Genomic DNA, 20,313 nt, shown 5'->3' with positions numbered 1-20,313 from the left:
TCTAAAAAAGAAAGAGAATAATGAGCTAGATGGTCCAATAAGCAACAAATATCTTAACTAAGTAATTCATATAATAATATAAATTATAATAATTAAAATATAATTTATCATTAATCAATACAGAAACATAATCAAATTCATTTTCAAAGCATGAATTCACTAATATCAGTATCTTCAAATATTCATATACATAATCATATATCTAATTTTGAAATCAATCATATTCAAAAATTTGATTCAAAATAAATTTTACTCAATCATCAGTATTTAATTATAATCATATTTATACCCTATGGCTGGATCAGAATACTATATTTGTATTTTTTGATCAAGCTGGAGTACCATATTTATATCCTGTGGTGGGGCCAGAATATCATACTTATACTTTATGGCCGAATCAGAATATCACACTTATACCTTGTGGTGAGGTCGGAATGCCATATTTATATTCTGTAATAGAGTCAAAAACAGAAACATAAGCTAAAAGTGTCAATTCATAGCCCCCAATTAGTAAGATTCCGAATATAGTTAGACTGAATCTGATTTGTATCAAAAAAAATTTCACAAAATAACATATATCTCATAGTCAAATCAAAATATCTATATATAATTTCATATCAATAAATAATAATAGAAACAGTCCAAGAAATATTACTTTAAAATTTCGTATTAATTTTCATTCAAAACACATTTTTCATAAGATTCATAAAATATATATAAATCCATTAACAATTTGTTCTATATTCAAAATAATATTATATAAATAAAAGATTTAGAGAAAGTGGATCATTACTTATCTTACGAGCGAAATCAATTGATTAGTCCAATTACCATTATATCGAAAGTCCACAATCTTATTGCGTAAGAGCATAGACCCTTCCTTGGGTCCAGAATTTCATATTTCCATCTTTGTTTAGTTCAATTATTGAGTTAGGATAACTCTCAGTCTCTATAAGCACTCAACTATTTTGAAACTTATCTTGCCACATTTAAAGCAAGCACCAATGATTCTATAATATTCAATATCAGCATGAGGTTTACCGTATCTAGATTATTTAACGCCGTTAGCTTGTCCAGAATTATCATTCACTGACCTCTTATTCAAGTCCCTAGTATTTTTATTATTCTATACTTGAAAATTATTAGACATATTTTTTCTATTTTGATTTTTTTTTCTTTCTGCACATTCTTCATTGATTTCTCTTTCAACTATTAATACTTTATTATTACATCTGCATAAGTAGTTAATTCATATAGTACTATTTACTTTCTAATTTATATTCTTCAATCCCATCTCAAATTTATGCACTCAGTGACGCTCATCCTCAATCAACCTCAAAACAAACTTGGCAAGCTCAATAAATTTAGCTTTATATTCTACAACTATCATATTTCTTTATTTTAGATAAATAAATTTTTATTCTTTCGATATCCTTACACTCCAAGAGAAATACTGATCATAAAATGCCCTTTAGAATCTCTCATATGTAAGTTGCTCCCTATCCTATATATATTTGTATTGCACTCTCTACCGCCAATTAAACACTTTATCTTTTAACAAATAAGCTACATATTGAATCTTTTTATTATCTTGACACTCCTAAACAACAAACGTCTTCTCAATCTCCATAATCTAATTATTAGCTTTCAAAAGTATAGTCTCCTTGAAAGTCAATGGAGATAAATTTTTTAATTCTATGATATTACTTTGTTAATTTTGCTGCTCCCTATGTCTTTGCGGTGGCGATGCTTATTATTGTATTTGTCATTATTGCAGTCACTGTTGCTATAGCTATTATTGTGATTACACTAAGCCAATTAAGCTTTGCACTATTTGGGCTATATTTGGTTCTTGCTACTCCATCCGAGTATTTCGGATAGAATCAATGACTCCTTTCTGCTGAGCGGTGCTATCAATTTGCTAAAGAGTACCACTATCATATTGGTTTGATGTCTTTATAATAGCAACCTAAGTAGTCCTTTTTATTCGATACGGAGCCATCTTAATTTTGCAGGGACAGCGAGCTTCTCAAATTTTTTTTTTTAAATCTAATATCCAAAATCATAGTTTTATCGATATTTAATAATAATTATTTTTAAAATATAAATTTTAAATTTTAAAATTCTTACAGGACTGGCTGAGCGATAATGACCGACATTCTGATCGATTCAATCTAGGATATCCAATTGATCAAGTAAAATTCAAGAATCGTACTAGGATGCAATCAATGATAAAATTTAATGATGCTCGATCCAATCAAGATAGAAGCAGCAAACTATCCGACAGTCAACTTGCTAAGGAGTACCACTATCATATTGGTTTGATATCTTTGTAGTAGCAACTTGAGTAGTCTTTTTTATTCAATATGGAGCCATCTTAATTTTGCAGGGATGGCGAGCTTTTCGAAATTCTCTTTTAAAATCTAATATTCAAAATTATATTTTTATCAAAATTTAATCATAATTATTTTTAAAATAAAAATTTTAAATTTTAAAATTCTTACAGGACTGGTTGAGCGATAATGATCGACTTTTCTATTGATTCAATCTAGGATATCCAATTGATCAAGTAAAATTCAAAGATCATATTAGGATGCAATCAATGATGAAATTTAATAATACTCGATCCAATCAAGATGGAGACAGCAAACTGTCCGACAGTCAACAGTTAAGATCCTTTTACAAAATCTATCAAAACTATTAGAGATCTTTCTGGGACCTAGAACCTTCTAGAAAAGAGACACAATCTAAAGAGAACCGTTTGTAAAGATAAAATCTTATAGGCGGAGAAAGTGAGATGTTTCTAGAGAGAGAAATTAGAGAGAAAATCGTATAGATAAGAGAGAGAAAGTTGATAGAAAATGAAAGGTGAGAAAATCTTAGTTGCTCTCTTTTTTTTGTCCCTTTTTTTTTTTTTTTTCTTTCTCTCTTTTCTTTCTTTTTTTTTTTTTTCTTCTCTTCCTTTCTTTCTCTCTCTTCCTTTGGTTTCACGATGAAACAGGGGATTTCTTCCCCCCGTTTATTCCTGGAACAATGGATCACCACCGGCATGGCTCTAGCTGGTAACAGCTGAGACTACGACATTGGCTGGTGGATCTCAAACCCGGGGTCGGCAATGGCTACCGACACTGGAAATATCAAAAGAAAGGGGAGGAAATCAGGGAAAACAGGGGTAGGAATTTCTAGGAAAAATTCGGCAATTGCCGGTCGAAAAATCGAGCTCCATGGGCTAGGGTAGATGGCAAACCAAACTAATTTGAAAATCAGAGGATCTTATCCAGATTCCAGCGGCGATTGGATCATGCGTCCGATGAGCACAATGAAGGGCCTGGGAAGAGAAGAAGGGAACAAAACTCCGATGAACCTCCGGTTTGGGCCTTGGTATGTAATGGAAATGAGAGGGAAGCCCTCTTCCCTTTAAATTTTGAACTGGAGGAGAGGAGTTCAACTCCTCTTTGATGGTGATTTTCGACTCCGACCGGAAGTTGATCGGGAGAAGGAAGAGGCCTCCGATGGAGTCCAACCCTTCCGTCCAGCACAGCACGTGCCGGCCTCTTTTTTTGTTTGGTCCAATGCTTTACAATTCGTACATTTATTTTTTTTATTTTTTTATTTTTTCCCCCTTGTCAGGACCAGCCCAGTTTGTTTGAGCCTGGGTATTACAGCACCTGAATCCTCTCTCCTCCCATTCTAGAGACCTAAAGTCCAGGAAATCTGCCTCTGTGCTTTGGACGGATCTGGCTTCTTGGCCTGATTCCTTGGCCGTCAGAAGCGTCCTTGCTTGCGGCCATGTTTTTCTTTTCAGTTCTGCTACTTCACCAAAATTAACAAACGTCTTGCTCTAGCATTCTTCTTCCTTCCTCGGCGCCTGCTTCAACACGATTTTTCCTCCCGCTCTCGTTGTGTGCCAATGTCCTCGTAGGTTCCGGAGCCATGGCTCTGGTTGGGCGCTCTGCGTCCTGCTCGAGGAAGCGAGGAGGGCATGGTTCCACCGATGTTGACGCAAGGGAAAGAGGAGGTGCATATATCACGCGCACACCCATGTTGGGGCATCGATGTCCTTTTCTTGCTCCTTTGGTGGAGTTACGACTTTCTGTTTTTCGGACTTGTTAGGCCTCCTTTTGGGCTACATGCGCGTACTTGTATGGTACTCGGCCTTCTTTCCTCGTGGTCGTTGATGCCCGTAGTGTTCATTTTTTGATATTTTGAATTGTTGATTGCTTTGCACCTAAAAAGGCGAAGGATCGAATCGACATAACAATGCCAGCCATGGCAATTTAAATGGATCCGGAAACGTGTAGGGGGAAGGAGGCATTACGATTAGCAAACTAAAAAGCTAACGCATGCACCCAACCATTGTAGCACGGGGCCTAGCCCACTACAATTTCGGACTTATTTTTTCATTCTGGACTCTTTTTCACGATGGAATGAGCCGAAAACCACGAGCACACAAATCCTTCCACTCTCCCTGGACATCATCCTCTTTTTATCCACCTTTTTCTCTTCTAATACAGGTTGCCACTCCATTTCATGGCAGGAGACTCGCAACTCCTTTGCAATGCTCCACGCCACCCAGCCATGATGTCCTTCCGGGGTGCCGCTTTCCAAATTATTCTTTTAAAACAAAACAATCCAGAAGTACTCCAATTATTCTTAAATCATGCATGAACTTTACAATTTATTTTTAAATTATTCATCGCTAATTTCAAAAATTTTATATATCACAAACTAATGGTACCATATATTGTTGCTCGTACTGTTTTTTTTTTTTTTTTGGCTATCATATATTACTGTTGCCTCTTTTATACTTATTTAAATACGTCAGAAAGTTTTTTTTTTTTTAAAAAAAAATTTCTTCGTTATATGAATTTCTGGAACTTCTGATAAACTTTTTAAATTTTGTCCGAATCTGAAATCACTTATACAGCCCAACGATGGCTATGCCATTACCTTGAAAAGGAAAAAAAAAAAAAAAAAAAAAGTAAAAACACCGCGATGACTATATGCTACACCAAGCAGCATGCCTTCCTAACATATACCTTCACCAGTAGTCGTCCCCTGTGCCTGAGTGGCCGCCCTCGCCTCCCTTACTTCCTTCAGTTCCACCTCGGTAGCAGCACCCTTGTAGCGATAGAAATGGGCAGCAACCAGGAAATAGAGGGTATTCACCACCTCTAAGACGGCTATCAGATAATAGAAGTAGTCGAGCCTGTCGGCATTCATGTTGTTGTCGTCCTCCAACCAGCTGGTATACTTCCTCACGGCGGACACGAGGATGGCACTCAGATAGCTCGCCCCGGCCAAGCTGCACGTGAAGAACGCCGCCGCTATGGTCTGCATGTGCTCCGGGAACTGCCGGTTGTAGAACTCCACCTGCCCTATCGCGTTGAACGCCTCCGCTACGCCCATCAGAACGAGCTGCGGTACGAGCCACGCGGCGGACAGCGGCGACGACCCGTAGAGACCGCCGTGGGCCACGGCCGAGTCCCGCCGCTTGCGCTCCACCACGCCCGCCACCACCATCGACAAGGCGGCCATCACGATCCCCGCTCCCTGCCTCTGGAGAAGGGTGATCCCACTCTCTATCCCGGTGAACCTCCGGGCCAGCGGGACGAAGAGCTGGTCGTAGATGGGGATGAAGAGGGTGAGGGCGAGCAAGGCGACGATGGGGACGGAGGCGCTGGGGATCTGAAAGCGTGGGCCCAGGTGGCGATCCATCTTCAAGCATTGGAGGATGACGAAAGTCCACTGCTGAGCTAATGCTACGAAACAGGAGAGGCCGGCGGGCCAGATGGGGAGGATGCGGATGAGGCATTTTGCTTCTTCTATCTGTTGGACGCTGCATAGCCTCCATGAGTTCGCCGGGGTGCCGTCTTCTTTCGTATCTCCCTCGCATATGACCGCCGCTTTGTTCAAGAAACTGCAAAATTCGAGATCGACTAGATTTGTTCAACAATCTGGGGATCCACCACATTCGATTTTTTGTTTCTGCCAGCAGTCACACTCTAATCTAGCTAGCTGTTGAATCAAACAGAGATCGACGCAGCATCCACCTCAGTGATGTTCTATCAACCCAAATTTACTTAATTACCACTGGTTTTCTTTATTTCATAAAACGCCTTTGATATTCCCATAATGTTTCCCAAATAGACACTAGTCTGTACTCTTTTAAGCATGGTTAGGACTTGAATGATAACTAGTTTCACCATGCCAGATGGTTCTCGTAGGAGCCACAATTTCGTCGCCGAAGATCCCAGTCCTCAGCATTTCGATATTGGACTTTCGGGGGTTTCTGATCAAAATTCCGTTGAATTTTTCATTCGCAACTAGTATTAGTTTCTGACTTTAGTTCTAACATATTTCTTTTTATTTTTAGACAGGTTTCCTATTTTTAGTCAACTTTGTTGAGGCTCGTCTAAAGGTGGCTTAGGATTTTGTCTACAATTAATAAAAATTTTCGTCAAATTTTGTTTCACTTTTCCCCTCCTGGTTGCTTGCTCCTCTCTCTGGAACACGCAAGTGAAGCCTGTACCATTAAGACTGTATCTTTGCACTCAGCAACTGTTAGCTTCATTGCTTGGCATTTGGCAATTTTCTGGTAGAAGTTTGTCCCAAGAGATTCCTAGGCACGGCAAGTCCTGATATTTGGACCACCACAGGGCACACCATAGTGTACGTACCCTGGTGGCGTACCCTAGTCCGTACGCACCATGTGCTCGACTACACAAATCTAGGAACCTCTAGGATATCAATTATCAAACCCCCCCCAAGGACCCAACTTGAATTGCCGGGAAAGTAAACACCCAAGTCCCGAGACACCCACTGTTGCACTTAAATCAAAAAAAAAAAAAAAAAAAATCCGAGCAAACGGCCAAGAGCCTGACCTGAACTGCGGCGTCAGCGGAAGCTTCATCACCCCATGGCTCACCGTCGGCGGGTCGTACAGCATTCTCTCCTGCCCCACCACATCGTCCTTCGCTGGCAGCTCCAGCTTCCGCTTCTTGTACGCCGCCACAAACACCTGCGCGATGCCGGAGAACACGCTGCCCTCCACCGGCACGTACACGTAGAGCCTCATCCCAAGGAAGAACAGAGTTATCGAAATCACCATCAGGCCGGCCGGGATGCCGAACCCCACCGGCCAGCTGATGCTGCTCTGGATGTATACTATTAAGGTCATCGCCAATATGATGGCGGCGGTGGAGGTGCAGTAGTACCAGTTGAAGAAGCTGGCGAGGCCGCGCCGGCCGGACTCCGTGGTCTTGTCGAACTGGTCCACGCCGAAGGGCAGGTTGCACGGCCGGATGCCGCCGGAGCCGACCGACATGAGGGCGAGGGAGAGGATGAGGACGCCCAGCTGGGACCTTGTTGGGCCCTCGCATTGCCCTGCCTGCTCGGCTGCGGGGCTGCAGCTCTGCTGCCGGAGCTGGGGGATCGCCGCCGTGAGGGTCATGACCACCATTCCCTGTAGTTTTTTTGTCCGTCGTCATGATTAGATTAATAGAATTATCCATTAGTGGTTAAAAGACTTATTAAAAAAAAATCCAGTGAAATTATATCATCGGGCACAAGTTTTTATTTATGGTAATTATAGGTATCGAAAGGACTTCTGGAGCATATGATGCATTAAATGCTCCTTGCCAAGAATTTGGAATTTAAGCAGGCGAGTCACCCTAAAGTTTCCATTAATATCATTTTAATAATTGAAGGGCATGTGAGCTGTTGGGAGCTTTAGCAACACTCCTATATATATGTTGAATAAAATGGTTTCAAGTACATGTGACTGTTGAGTAGAGTGAGACTATAATTTTGAAACAACATATCGTTGGTCCTAAGATTGTACAAAAACATATTCCCAAAAGAACAAACAAATACATGTGTACCTTGTGGTCAAATCATTAAAATGCAACCAAGCTATGAGGAAGGGTAATTATAAGTAGATATTGAACGTTCAAAACTATTTAAATGATTTAGTTCAGCCAGGAGAACCAAGAAACGTTTAATATGGACAGTTTCTAAACAATACAGAAGAATTAATGAATATATTCAATGATATACTAATTATAATCCAACATAATATTGTCATGATGTTTGATTTTAATGTGAGTTTTTGCTGGATCATCAGGTCAGCTAAGCACTTGTATCAAATTTCGTCTTTTGTATCCCTTGATCTTACTGTAACAGCACTCTTTTTTTATAAACCCCTAAACCAAGGAAATTTTTTGAATTAGTTTTAAATGTTATCCAAATTAATGATCCTTAGCAATACACTATACACAAACATATATTTTCCAAACATGTTTCCTTTTTTTTTTTTTTTTTTGTTAAAGCGAACATGTTTCCTTTAGGTAGCCAATTATTGGCTCTACAAAGTTAGCTCTATTGCAAACTCTAAAGTCCTCCTTACGGGCTTTTGCTCTCAATAGTCGTTGTATGTCTTATGTAATCTTTTGTTTTACTGTTTTGTTCTCTTACTTCTTCCTTGGGTTCGTGGTTCTCTTTCATGTTTTCCTTTTTCTAATACAGCTTCAGCTCCTCCTTTACTTCCACAAAAAAGAAAAAAAAAAAAAAACTCTAGAGTCCTGAATCAGCCGAACTCTGACAGAACTTGGGTGTTTGATTGGACCCGTATGGATTCTTATTTAAACCAGCATGACTACATTAAAGAACCTACTCCAACCACTTTTTTCATGTGGACATTTACATCGCATTCAAAACAAACAAAAAAAAAAGCGGACATACCAAAAACAAAAAGCTGCGAGCTGGCGGGTGTATATTATAGCATTATATATGTCTTCTATAATAATTCAACATTGCACAGCTCAAACAGAACTGGATTATTTTACTATTATGTTCCATCACCCATCATGAAATCACACCAAATGCGCCGGCGCAGCAGGGGCGTCTCCGTTAATCTTACCGAGGGGAAAAGCATCCGTATCATTTGCGCCACGAATATAGTAAAAATAATTTAAGGCTTTCCTTGTACAACGGTCAATCGAATAGGAAGGGGAAAAGTAAAATGGAGAGCAGGTTGGAGTTACCAAATGTAGTGCCGCTTTAAAGGATATAAGACAAATAAAGTTAACGTCTACCATTCAGTTGTTCCTAGTCTGGTAGACCAGATCCCGTGAGTCCCATGACTACGGGGAACTTCCTTTTTTTTTCTTTCTTTCTTTTTTTTTGTGTGTGGGGGGGTAGGATGCAGGGAACTTCTATTGAGGCTTCATTTCCTTCACATGTTTTCCAGCAACTTAACATGCAAAGAAGAGTTTAAACAAAAAAAAACATGGTTTGTATTTTTTTTAAATCTAATTTTGCTATTTCAATTTGTGGGTCAGAATCTTGGTAAATGAAAAAGTGCACACAACAGTTTTTGGCATATTATTTCTGCAGTCTCATTAACCTTCAGGCTAACCACGCAACCGACTACTGTAATTATATTATGACCAGTCCTCTTGACTTACATCACGAACACAAGTTCTTTCCTTGCCTATCTATTCAATCATAGATAAATGAACATACATTCATTACTTTATATGCTTATAATTAGTATATAAATTTCAAAAATTACGAAGTGTTCCTCCAATCAAAACGATCTAAGACACATTTAGCTTAAGCAGACTAAAAGGAAGCGCGAATAATATCATATAATACGAGGAACTAACTTCTTAAAATCTGAGAAAAAGTTGAAGATTTACAAGTAAATAAACTAGATTTCAGTGACCTATATGCTGGCCGAACCGTATCACCCGACCCCCATGTCCCGACACCCAACAAAAACGCGCAAGTCCGTCGTTTCGTCAATCAAGGTCGTCACTCCAATTTTCTTCAAAAAAAAAAAAAAAAAAGTCGTCACTCCAATCAAACCCGGAGTCTGAAATCAACGGCTCAGGATCGATTTCTTCCCCACACAGAGTACCTCGGAACATTGCCGTTACACTACCCTAGTGGAGGTCTAGTTGGTGGTGCCGTCCGTACTCTCACACCCCTCTTTCTGACGGCAGAGAAAGGAAGATGGAGGTGGGGCGGATATACCAAGAGGGAGGTGTACATATCAAGGAAATAAAAATTTGAGAGCGCGAGAGGAGGATGGGGGGGGGGGGCGTACATACCAAGAGGGAGGCGACGGAGGCATAGGCGAGGGTGCGGAAGCGGCCCCAGTAGGCGTCGGAGATGAAGGCCCCCAGCAGCGGCGCAGAGTTCGCCACCCCACTGTAAACGTTCACGAAATTGGCCGCTGCCACCTGCTTCATGTGGTACCTGCTCACCAGATACACGGTGAAGTTCGCCGTCAGCCCGGAGGACGCCACCCTCTCGAACGTCTCATTTCCTATCGCCATATAATTTCCCCCTTACTAATTCCATCCATCTATCGAACAACCGATCGTAATAACAATGGAAAAAAGAACAGGTATTAATTGGAAACGAACCGATGATGTAGGGCATGCATTTCCAGCCACCAGGCTTCCTCTTTTCCACCACCTGGACATTATTATCCTCCCCGTCCACCGCCACCACTTCTTTCGGGGTGGAGGGCGAGCATTTCAAGCAGTCGATGAAGAACCTCCGCCAGGATTTCTTCATCTCTCTCTCTCTCTCTCTCTCTCTCTCTCTCTCTCTCGGATCTTGATCTATTTTCCGAGTTCACCCATACCTCGGAGTGAGGTGTACATGTGTGCGTGTGTGTATATATATATATATATATATCCTGGAGTGGTGTTCCGTGTAACAGTGGGAGGCAAAAAGTGGGGCCGGGCCGGGATCATTTATTAGAGAGAGAAGAACTAGGATTAATTGGGCGAGGACTGGGAGTCGGGGAAATGGAACGGATTGGGGTTGTATCTTTCGCGCTGAAGTAAGGATTGACCTTCCTTCCTTCGAATCCACCGTTGGATCACCCTCCGCACAGCAGGCAAAGCGATCCGAATCCGTCAATCATCCTTCTGAACGTATCCAAAGCGCAGAGCTGATGATCCAACGCTGGATTCGCGCGAAGGAAGGCGAGGCCTTCTTACGCGCTCGAAAGCTACAACCGCTGTCCAAATGAAACGCCCCAAAGAGGCGAGACACACCACGTGGTGACGAGTCTGCAATCGTTCGGTCAAGTCATGGGGGTGGGCGTTTTCGATTTGGGCGCGAACTGGAGGAGTCTACAGTGCCGAAACCTTCCCCCGGAACAGGTTTCTCTTTTATCAAAAAAAATAAGAAGGGTTCTCCTGCGCACGTTTCTTTGGCTCCCACTCCCTATGAGAGTCAGAGAGTGTTGTGAAGAATCGGCCGCCCATAGTACAAGTGGAAACTTTTTTTCAAAATATTTAAAATTAGATATCGAATTAGATTCCAATCATATATTTAATTTTAATTAATTAAATTGAATGAGGAAAGTACATTACTTCCTCCATATTCCGTCATAATACCAAAAAAAGAATAGATTCCAATAATGACAAACGTAGTTTATATATGGTAGAACTTTTTTTATTAGGGATGCACATATGTGGTAAAAAACTGCAGAAGAGATGCAGAGAGGGGCAAATAAAGAAGCTCAATAGCATATTGGTATATATGATGCGGTCAATTTTTATCGTTTGTCATTGAAAATAAATATATATAAAATAATATTTATATAAATTAAATTTATATTTGATAAAATTTTTTTAATATCTAAATCAGAAGAGAAAATTGATGAACAGAAGTTAAATATAAACAGTAGCAGAATTTTGATCCAGCGTAAGCTTACAAGTCCTGTTTCTCTTATCCCTTTTTTATAGATGAGATTTTCGTAACCATCGGACGTAGTTCCGTATTTTATGACACTAAATCATCGGACCATAATCACGTAGTAGATTGTTAATTTTCACTAATCATGTCGTGATATGCGGCCAGTAACTGTTCATGACGGTTATGGTATGTTGAGCAAATTGACCGATCATATGTCGGTAGAATCAATCATATGTCGGTAGAATTCATGAGCGATCATCGGCTAGTAATTCTGTTATACCGATGGTCTAAGTCGTCTGCTGTCGTCGATAAAAGTCGAATCATTAGTCGGTCAGCCGGTAATAGGTTGGTGCGGTTCACTCAATTGGTCGATGAAAAATCAGAACCGCATATTCAGCCGATGTAGAGTCGGAGTTGTATGTCCGATCAGTCGGCTGTTGTTGAGTCAGAGTCGGTAGTCGGTTGAACTGAGTCGAGGGTCGATTAACTTACCCCAACAGTTGTTCTCCATTCTCAAGTCTAAGATAAGTCGACGTATATATTACCACGTAGTTTGTCACATTGGACGAAGAGAGTTATTTTTTATCACATCGAATCCTGATTTTGATGCCATTTTCTTCGAGAAATGGGTAATCGACTATTTTATCGTATTGATAGGTACAGCTGTCTGTCACATTGATCGGACGATTCGATATCAGTTGTCAGTGTCAAACGCCATTTCGGAAAGTTGATTCGACATCTGATGATAGGATTCTGACAAGTAGATTTGTTCCACATGTCCGAATGTTATTGGATCGGAATTGTTCACGTGGATAGAGATGACGTGGCTCAATCTAAGGGAGGTGCATCGAATCGTCCGATCAATGATCGATCCAAATGTTGCTACGTATCATCATCTGTAGATCTTTGATTTGACCGCCTTCATCTCAATCGTTGAGGGATCCTATATATAGGGTCACTCTCAACCAAATTTTTATTTTTTACTGCTTTTGCTGCTGAGACTTTGCCGGATTGTTATCCCAACGTCAAAGGTTATCGCTCCCAACTTTCAGATCAACTTCGTCTTTCTTTTGAGTCTTTTTCCCTTTCTTCTAAAGTCTTTGTCTTCTTCATAGTTGTTCTCATGGCTAAGGCCTCTCCTTCTCGGGAAGATCGGTCGGAGAATCTGACTGATGAATTCCAATCGAGTATGGATGTGGAGTCCTCTTCACTTTCGGGATCAGATGTTGAACGGCTCTGAAAGCAGTTTTGTATCCTGGAGCAGTTTCAACTTTTTGCCCCTAGGATCGATGGTCGGATGAATAACCCACCTTCGGACCAGGTAGCCTTCTATATCAAAGATCTTCGGATGGATCTTCGATTTTCAATTTTGGAATTTGTCCGAAATATTTTGGATTATTACGGATTTTGTTCGGCTCAGCAGGCACCAAACTGTAGAGAGGGCTTCTTTAGTCCCACATCACTTAGAGTCAAGAAAGAGTATGGCTTATATAGATTAGAATCTTCTCTCCCACGTGAGGCACTTTTTAAAGAACAAAATCGTGAGGCTCTAAATAACCAAGACCCACTGAAGCCTAAGGCCCACTGAAGCCCAAAGATGACCATGAGCCAAAGCAGACAATACCTCACGTATGTGAAGATCCGACCCCTTGACCCATAACTGCAACATTGGAGCTGTCTGTGGGAAGCCTCCTATCCACACATACTTCCTCTTGACTGAAGGGCTGTGTTGTGGTGTAGAAAGGGCTTCTTTAGTCCCACATCGGTTAGAGTCAAGAGAGAGTATGACTTATATAGATTAGAATTTTTTCTTCCACGTAAGATGCGTTTTAAAGGACAAAATTGTGAGGCTCTAATTGACTAAGGTCCACTGAAACCTAAGACTCACTGAAGCCCAAAATTAGTTATAAGCTAAAATGAACAATATCTCACGTATGCGGAGATCCGACCTCTTGACCCATAACCACAACAAGATCTATTTGGATATCTACAACTGTCACTCCCGATTACAGGAGATGATCATTTATGCTATTTAGATCATTGTAAATTTGATCAAAAATCTTATGAGCGCCATTTGGTTGGAGATAATATGATATATAAAAATAAATTTTATATTAAAATATTATATTTGGTATAAAAAATGGATGAAAAATATAGTAAAATAAATGATAAATTTATATTTATTTTTTTGAGAGAAAAAGATAAAGATGACATTTGTTTTCCCACTATTAGATTCCCAATAAACTACTGAGATAATCTAAAAATATTATTTCTTGACGAAAGTACCCTCATTTATATTATATTAATTATATTAATATAATTAATTTTGATTATATTGATATATTTATTATTAATAATATTTATAAATACTAATATATTTAATATAATATTAATGCATTTATTAGTAAATACTACTAATGAATAATTAAAATATTTGTTATTTATCAATAAATATAATATAAGATTTCTTAATAATTAATATATTTATTTACACACCAAAACATACTAAAATTTATTTATAATAAGAAATATATTTTCTAATATATAATTAACCTTAAAATATTTATTAGCTCATGTCAATATTTAAAAATTTTAAAATATTATTATTTGAATTATTTTTTGAATGATATTGTTGAAAATTAGATATTATTTTTATATAAATTATCTCTATTTAAATATAATAATATTTTTTATATTATTATTTAGATTAATTTTTTTATGAGTTAAATATGTTAAATTTTATTTTTTTCTGCAATCATATTCTCAGGTGGATGATTTTTAAAAATTATCAAATTATTCAATAATTTGATATATTTTAATCAAGCGAATGCTAAATCAAACTGCATCCTTTGTAGTACTTAGACTTACAGTCAACTTAGTCCTAGAATAACTAAATACGGAAAAGTTGTAGAATTATTTTTTTTATGATAGATTTAAATCCCAACAGAAAAAGTAGTCGGTGGGACATAATTAACAAATACTATATTGATAGCAAAAACCATTTACGTCTCACGTTCCCCCAAAGGGGAAACAAACAAAAAATTGGTTTTACTACAATTATAAACCTATTGAACTAATTATTAAAAATATAGTTACAAATACAAGAACTGTCGCCCCAACCCTAACCCCGGCCCCAATAGTAATCCCAATCACATACCCTTCTTGATCCCCATCTACTTGTGAAATGCAATATTACTCCTGCTTTACAACTGGACAAGCTTCCTACCAAGAAAAAAAAAAAAAAAAAAACGGACAAGCAACATAGGTTTGATTTATAGTGCTAGGAATGGAATTCTATACTAGCTCACACCAATTTTTGCTTTAATGGTAATGGTAAGAACTTAAACTCTTCTCCTATTCAGTTGCTAATATGGCAGCCCATTAGCAACTTGCTATTTTTCAGAACCCACTCATCCAGGCCATCTGAAAATAAATTTAGACCGTCCAATCACGCTAATTCCTTCATTGCGGGCTTCATCATTTACAACCAATGAGGATGGTGGTGGTTTGCGGATTCCATTACAATGACATCTTCCTTTTGTTCTTTGGCTGAACTTTGTGCTGCTTGGTCCAGGCTTCTGGCTGTAATAATTTGCTTAATAGAATTAGAATCCACGGTGATTTGCTTGCAGTCATTCTTGACATCAAGGAGATGGGAGTCAACCTTATTTGTGAGATTAGAAGCTTCTCCACTTCGCCAGGCTTGATCTCAGTCTAATTGACATATTTTAATTGCGGGAAGACAGCTTTGCCGCATCTTCGGTTGAACCATTGCACTCCTTTCTTTTGGAGCAGCTGACCACATGAAATCAAGACATGGCAGCCGTCTTGGCTTGAGACCACGAGAGGACTACAGGGATGAAGTCCAGAGCCACTTGGGATTCCTCTTTTGGTTCTTATTGTTGTCCAATACGAGTATAATAACTCAGGATCCCATCTATAATTTATATGGGCTAAAGACTGGATCGACTCTAATATTATTATGATAATTATATCTAAAAATATAATCTAAAAATATTATTTAATTTATTTAATTTAATATTAATATTTAAAAAAAATTAATAAATAATTAATACGAGACCAAATAAATACTCGGCAGATCCAAACTCACATGCTGCCGAGCCATCCAGGTTGGACATCAATCCATCAGCGATGGAAGTCCAATGTTGGGCCTCTGTACCTGCATTGCAGTGCCGCATTTGCTTTAGAAAAGAAGCTCGACCTCGCCTGCGGCCGAAAGGACATGACGCAGTGCGTACGGGTGTAGGGTAGCCAATTTAATGACTAAAATAGATCAGATACAAAGCAAGTGGAGTGCAATCTGCGTACACGAAGAAATTAAAATTTGGAGCTGGATAGACTCGAGCTTCCGGACGGAGACATCTGAGAGTTTCCATTTAAGAGTATCAAGATGTGGTCCAATTTTTTAAAGTTATGATATTATTTTTTATTCGTTTATAAAAAGGGACTTCACCCACCATTCCTAAGAGTCGTTCTGGTGCACGCGCTACCTTTTCTTGTTAATGCGTTATATTGGTGTCCCTCTCAAAGTTCGATTGGATTTGAATTAATTAGGTTTAGGGAAGGAGAATGATGTTTGCCTATCGGACAATAGTCTTGAGGGGTCATTGGACTGAGGTTCTTTAAGGTTGACTCTCATGAAGCTCCCCTAATACTTTAAATTAAAGCTTAATAGATTAAAGCTTAGGTCCCATTCCATCTGGTTGAGCTTGATGAGGTCTAATTTTAAGTTTAGTTTGACAAGTTTTTTTTTTTTTTTTCCTTGGAACTTAATTTGAACAACTCAATACACAAGCCAACTTTTATCAAAATCAAATAAAATATGACTATAGTTGGTTGAGAATTGAAATTCCAGACATACCTTAAACAAATTTAATGCATGATATATATTATTAACACCAGATTCATACAAGTTGCCACACCTAAGACTCAACCAACCCCTTGTCCAAAAAAGGAAGGGAATCTTTTCCAAGTTAGATTTCAAGAAAGCCTTCCACAAACTGATCAAATGGGATTTCATTCGTACCTCTTTACAGCGGAGAGGACCTGGTGCAAAATTGATTAGCTAGATCTCTACCATCCCACAATCAGGGAAAATGGTAGTTTTGACCAATAGACAACTTGGAAACTGGATTCCATGGGCTTGGGTTATTCTTTCATGCAAAATAAGGATTCACCTTCCTTCGTTCAAATCCACTATTGGATCATCCGCACCACACAGGAAAGTAAATCCTTCTTTGGCGACAAAGATACAACCCCTATCCAGATTCAATACCAGAATCTACTCAGACTAGGAGATCCCATATCCCATACTTCATTAATTAATCTTTAAGGGACATAATCACCAAGATACTACACAGAACTTGCGGCCATGGATTTATCAAGGGACTTGGACCATATTGTAGAATAGGGGGACTTGAGCTTTCGGTATGCTGATTACGTTATACTTTTTCTGTGAAGCAGGGGCCTCCCATTAACTCATACATTTGAAATCAAATTCTTAGCATTTCCAATGGCATCTAGGATAAAAAGTAAATTTTAGAAAGAGCCTGCTCGTATATATGGGGCGAGGTTCTGATACTGCACCCTTATTGGCCTCAGTGAGCTCCTACCCTATCAGTTGTTTAGGGCTCCCCCCGTCACCCCTCTTGCCCTAAATAAGGTAGAGTGGAATACCTTGCTTGAAAGATCTGAACAAAGGCTATCGGGTGCAAATGCCAGCTACTTTCACACTTACTCTGATAAATTCTTATCTGTCATTCGTACCTATTTATTATGTCCCTAGTCTACCTTCCTTCATGGCCAAGGCAAAGATTGACAGACTGGAAAATTTTTTCCAGTTGTGGCAAACCTATTTCCTCCCAGTATAGAATTTTGTTAATTGGTAAATATTATGCAGGGATAAAAAAAAAGGAAGGTGAAGTCAGAATTTTATCCTCACAGATTTCAACAAACCATTTCTCACCAAAAGGACATGGAGAGGTACAAGTGAAAAAAAGTCTCAGACGATGGACAATCCCGCATCTTTCGTACCATCATCCCTACAAATAGCCAAGAATAAAGTCTACTCACTGAAGCCATGGAAAGCTACTGCACCACGAAAAAATCTTTAAGAGGCAAAGTAAACAGAAGGGAGGGGTTAAAAAAGAAAGGGTGGAGCGCTATGTTTGCCTGTCCATTTTGTAAATCCAACTCAGAGATGATTGATTATATTTTGATAAGTTGCAAATTTACTCAATGGTGTTGGCATAATGCGGTAAATCTCTTAAGGATTAGATGATCGAGAGGAACGACTTAAAACAACATGATTAGAATGGAGGACAAGACAAGCTCTACCAAGCGCCTACACTGGCGCATCATGGGTTCATTCGTCATTGCTTTCTCATGGACACTTTAGATGGATGGAAAAGAATGGAAGGATATCCTTCGAAGCAAAGGATATTCTTCGATAAGGAAGCAATACCATGGAGCTAGATGTGTTCATCTCTCTTCACGAGTAGCATTTTGGTTTTTCAATCCCAACTTTCAGTACTTCGAAGAAGGACCTTACAAGCTCTCGGATCAAATCTATAAGAAGTATTCTTTTATAATATATATACCTTACCCGTAGTATTCTTTTATAATATATATACCTCACTCGTAGTATTTGAATCAATCATAATGGACGTTATCCACAATAGTTTTATATAGTTTAAGTTTGTTATAGTAACCATTAAGTATATCTTTATTATTTTATTGGAGGTTTATCTTTAATTAAAATTCAGATCAAATTAAACTAAATAAAATAAATCCTGATGTATGTTAGTGTGGACCACATTCGGATGGACTTAATCGAATAAATTTCAATAAGCACATGATCCCAAACAAACTTCATATTTGCCATCTGCTTCTCTAAATTTCATTTAAACCTAAGAATATAATATCTTTATTTCGCCCTTACCTCTGGTCTCATTCTTGAGAAAGGATGGTCTTGTACTTTTTTTTTTATTTTCTTAATTTACAAAATAGGTGGAGCTTTTCTCTTCTTTTTTATTCGAAGGAAAAATAGAACCAACCTACCTGACCATTAAAAAAAAAAAAAAAGGAATAAATAGATTGTGAAATTATCAAAAAAAATTATCAACGTAACCATCTCCTTTCCATGACACAAACTTGTCTTGCCTCACAACCTGAGACTATTTACTTCGCCTTGGAATTATATTTTGAATCTGAAAATTTGGATAAGTTTGACTAGCTAACAACTGTTTCCAAGTTTGATTGGGCTAGAAGACAGTCAAATACATGTTCATGAGCCGCATCAATAATTGCCAGCCACTCGTGCCTGCTGTTTGGTACTCACGGCTGAAGAGGTGCCCAACAAATTAGCGTGCGATCCAGCTCAAGAGAATATGTTCGTCAACAAGAAAATAGCTCAGTGATAGACACTAGTCTTCACGAGCTCACAGTGGAAAAGATTCCACAGTGAGTTCACAACAAACACAATGCTCCACAAATGCATCCCCATTTAGTCGTGTAAATGCGTCATGCATGGTGTTATTTTACATGGAGATATCACTGATCCAGATATTTAGTGGATGGGTTAGATTCGTGCATCACTCATGCCATAACCAATCATCTTTTCCATACAACATTATGCCATCGAATTAATCATGACAACAAAAATTAATAAGTAGGGCACGTCGGCCATATATACCTATCTTCCCCAATCACCTATCATTGTCAAATTGACCAATGGCTGGTGGATTGATGAACCTGAGCTTTCCCACTCCCAGAATTTTTGCCATCAGATATTCAAATGACGGTGACCTACCCGGAAGTCACCATTAATGCGAAGACACAACTGGTGCCGATGAGTGATATATTACAAGTCGGCGGCTCCATCCGTAGCGTGTGGAGATGGAGATGGCGATGGCGTCTTGGGCGTGGCTTGAATGGTGTATCTGTTAACATGGTTTGATTGAGAATTTAAAAGCTCGTCGGTGCGCGAATTATAGAAGGCGCTTTCGAACTCGTGATGTGGTTGACCATACCTATCAACTTTAGACCAAAAAAGGGAACGTACCAAACAGATTATATCAACGCCAATTACCCGAATCTTATCCTTTTGATGGGGACTGGCCAACTACCGAAGACCGATGTGGACGACCTGTTTGCTGCATTTTTTACCAGAATCTACGCGGTGGGGATCTCGTGCATGGAGTGGGTGCTCTGAGGTTGAGTTTGTGGAAAAAGATGCGTCTGCATCCGGATTTTGTGCTGCCAGAGCAAATCCTCTTTGACACCCAGCTTTGAAGATTGGGTGCTTGTTCACACCCTTGGATAAGTAATTTAATTGTTCGTTCCACCAAATAAAAGATAATAATTATTATTATTAAAAAAAACTAATTCATTTGATTCATGGAGAGATTTTTTTCTCTAAAAATATCATTTCTTGAAAGCTGATTTCTGCGTATGTGATGTCTAAGAAAGTAATTTTGACATATTTGATTGATTATAAGTAGGGCTGAAACTAAGTTCGAATCGGATTTGGAGATAAGCCCGAAACAGTTCGAGCCAAATCTGGGTCTGATT

At 38.9% G+C, this 20,313-nt stretch overlaps 1 protein-coding gene across 1 annotated transcript; it reads right to left on the bottom strand.

Annotated features, from left to right (window-relative positions):
* Positions 1–4,878: 4,878 nt before the first annotated feature.
* On the bottom strand, positions 4,879–10,662 carry LOC105053989 (protein NRT1/ PTR FAMILY 2.13). The gene is made up of 4 exons (XM_019845916.2): positions 10,434–10,662; positions 10,116–10,333; positions 6,885–7,465; positions 4,879–5,920 (listed from the first exon to the last, which is right to left on the bottom strand). Exons 1-4 carry the CDS (start codon positions 10,585–10,587, stop codon positions 5,029–5,031), a joined length of 1,845 nt encoding a protein of 614 aa, XP_019701475.1. The 5' UTR covers positions 10,588–10,662; the 3' UTR covers positions 4,879–5,028.
* Positions 10,663–20,313: the final 9,651 nt, after the last annotated feature.

This window comes from Elaeis guineensis, chromosome 2, assembly GCF_000442705.2.
Source record: "Elaeis guineensis isolate ETL-2024a chromosome 2, EG11, whole genome shotgun sequence".
Classification (NCBI taxonomy): domain Eukaryota; kingdom Viridiplantae; phylum Streptophyta; class Magnoliopsida; order Arecales; family Arecaceae; genus Elaeis; species Elaeis guineensis.
This window is presented reverse-complemented; position numbering and strand designations above follow the sequence as displayed.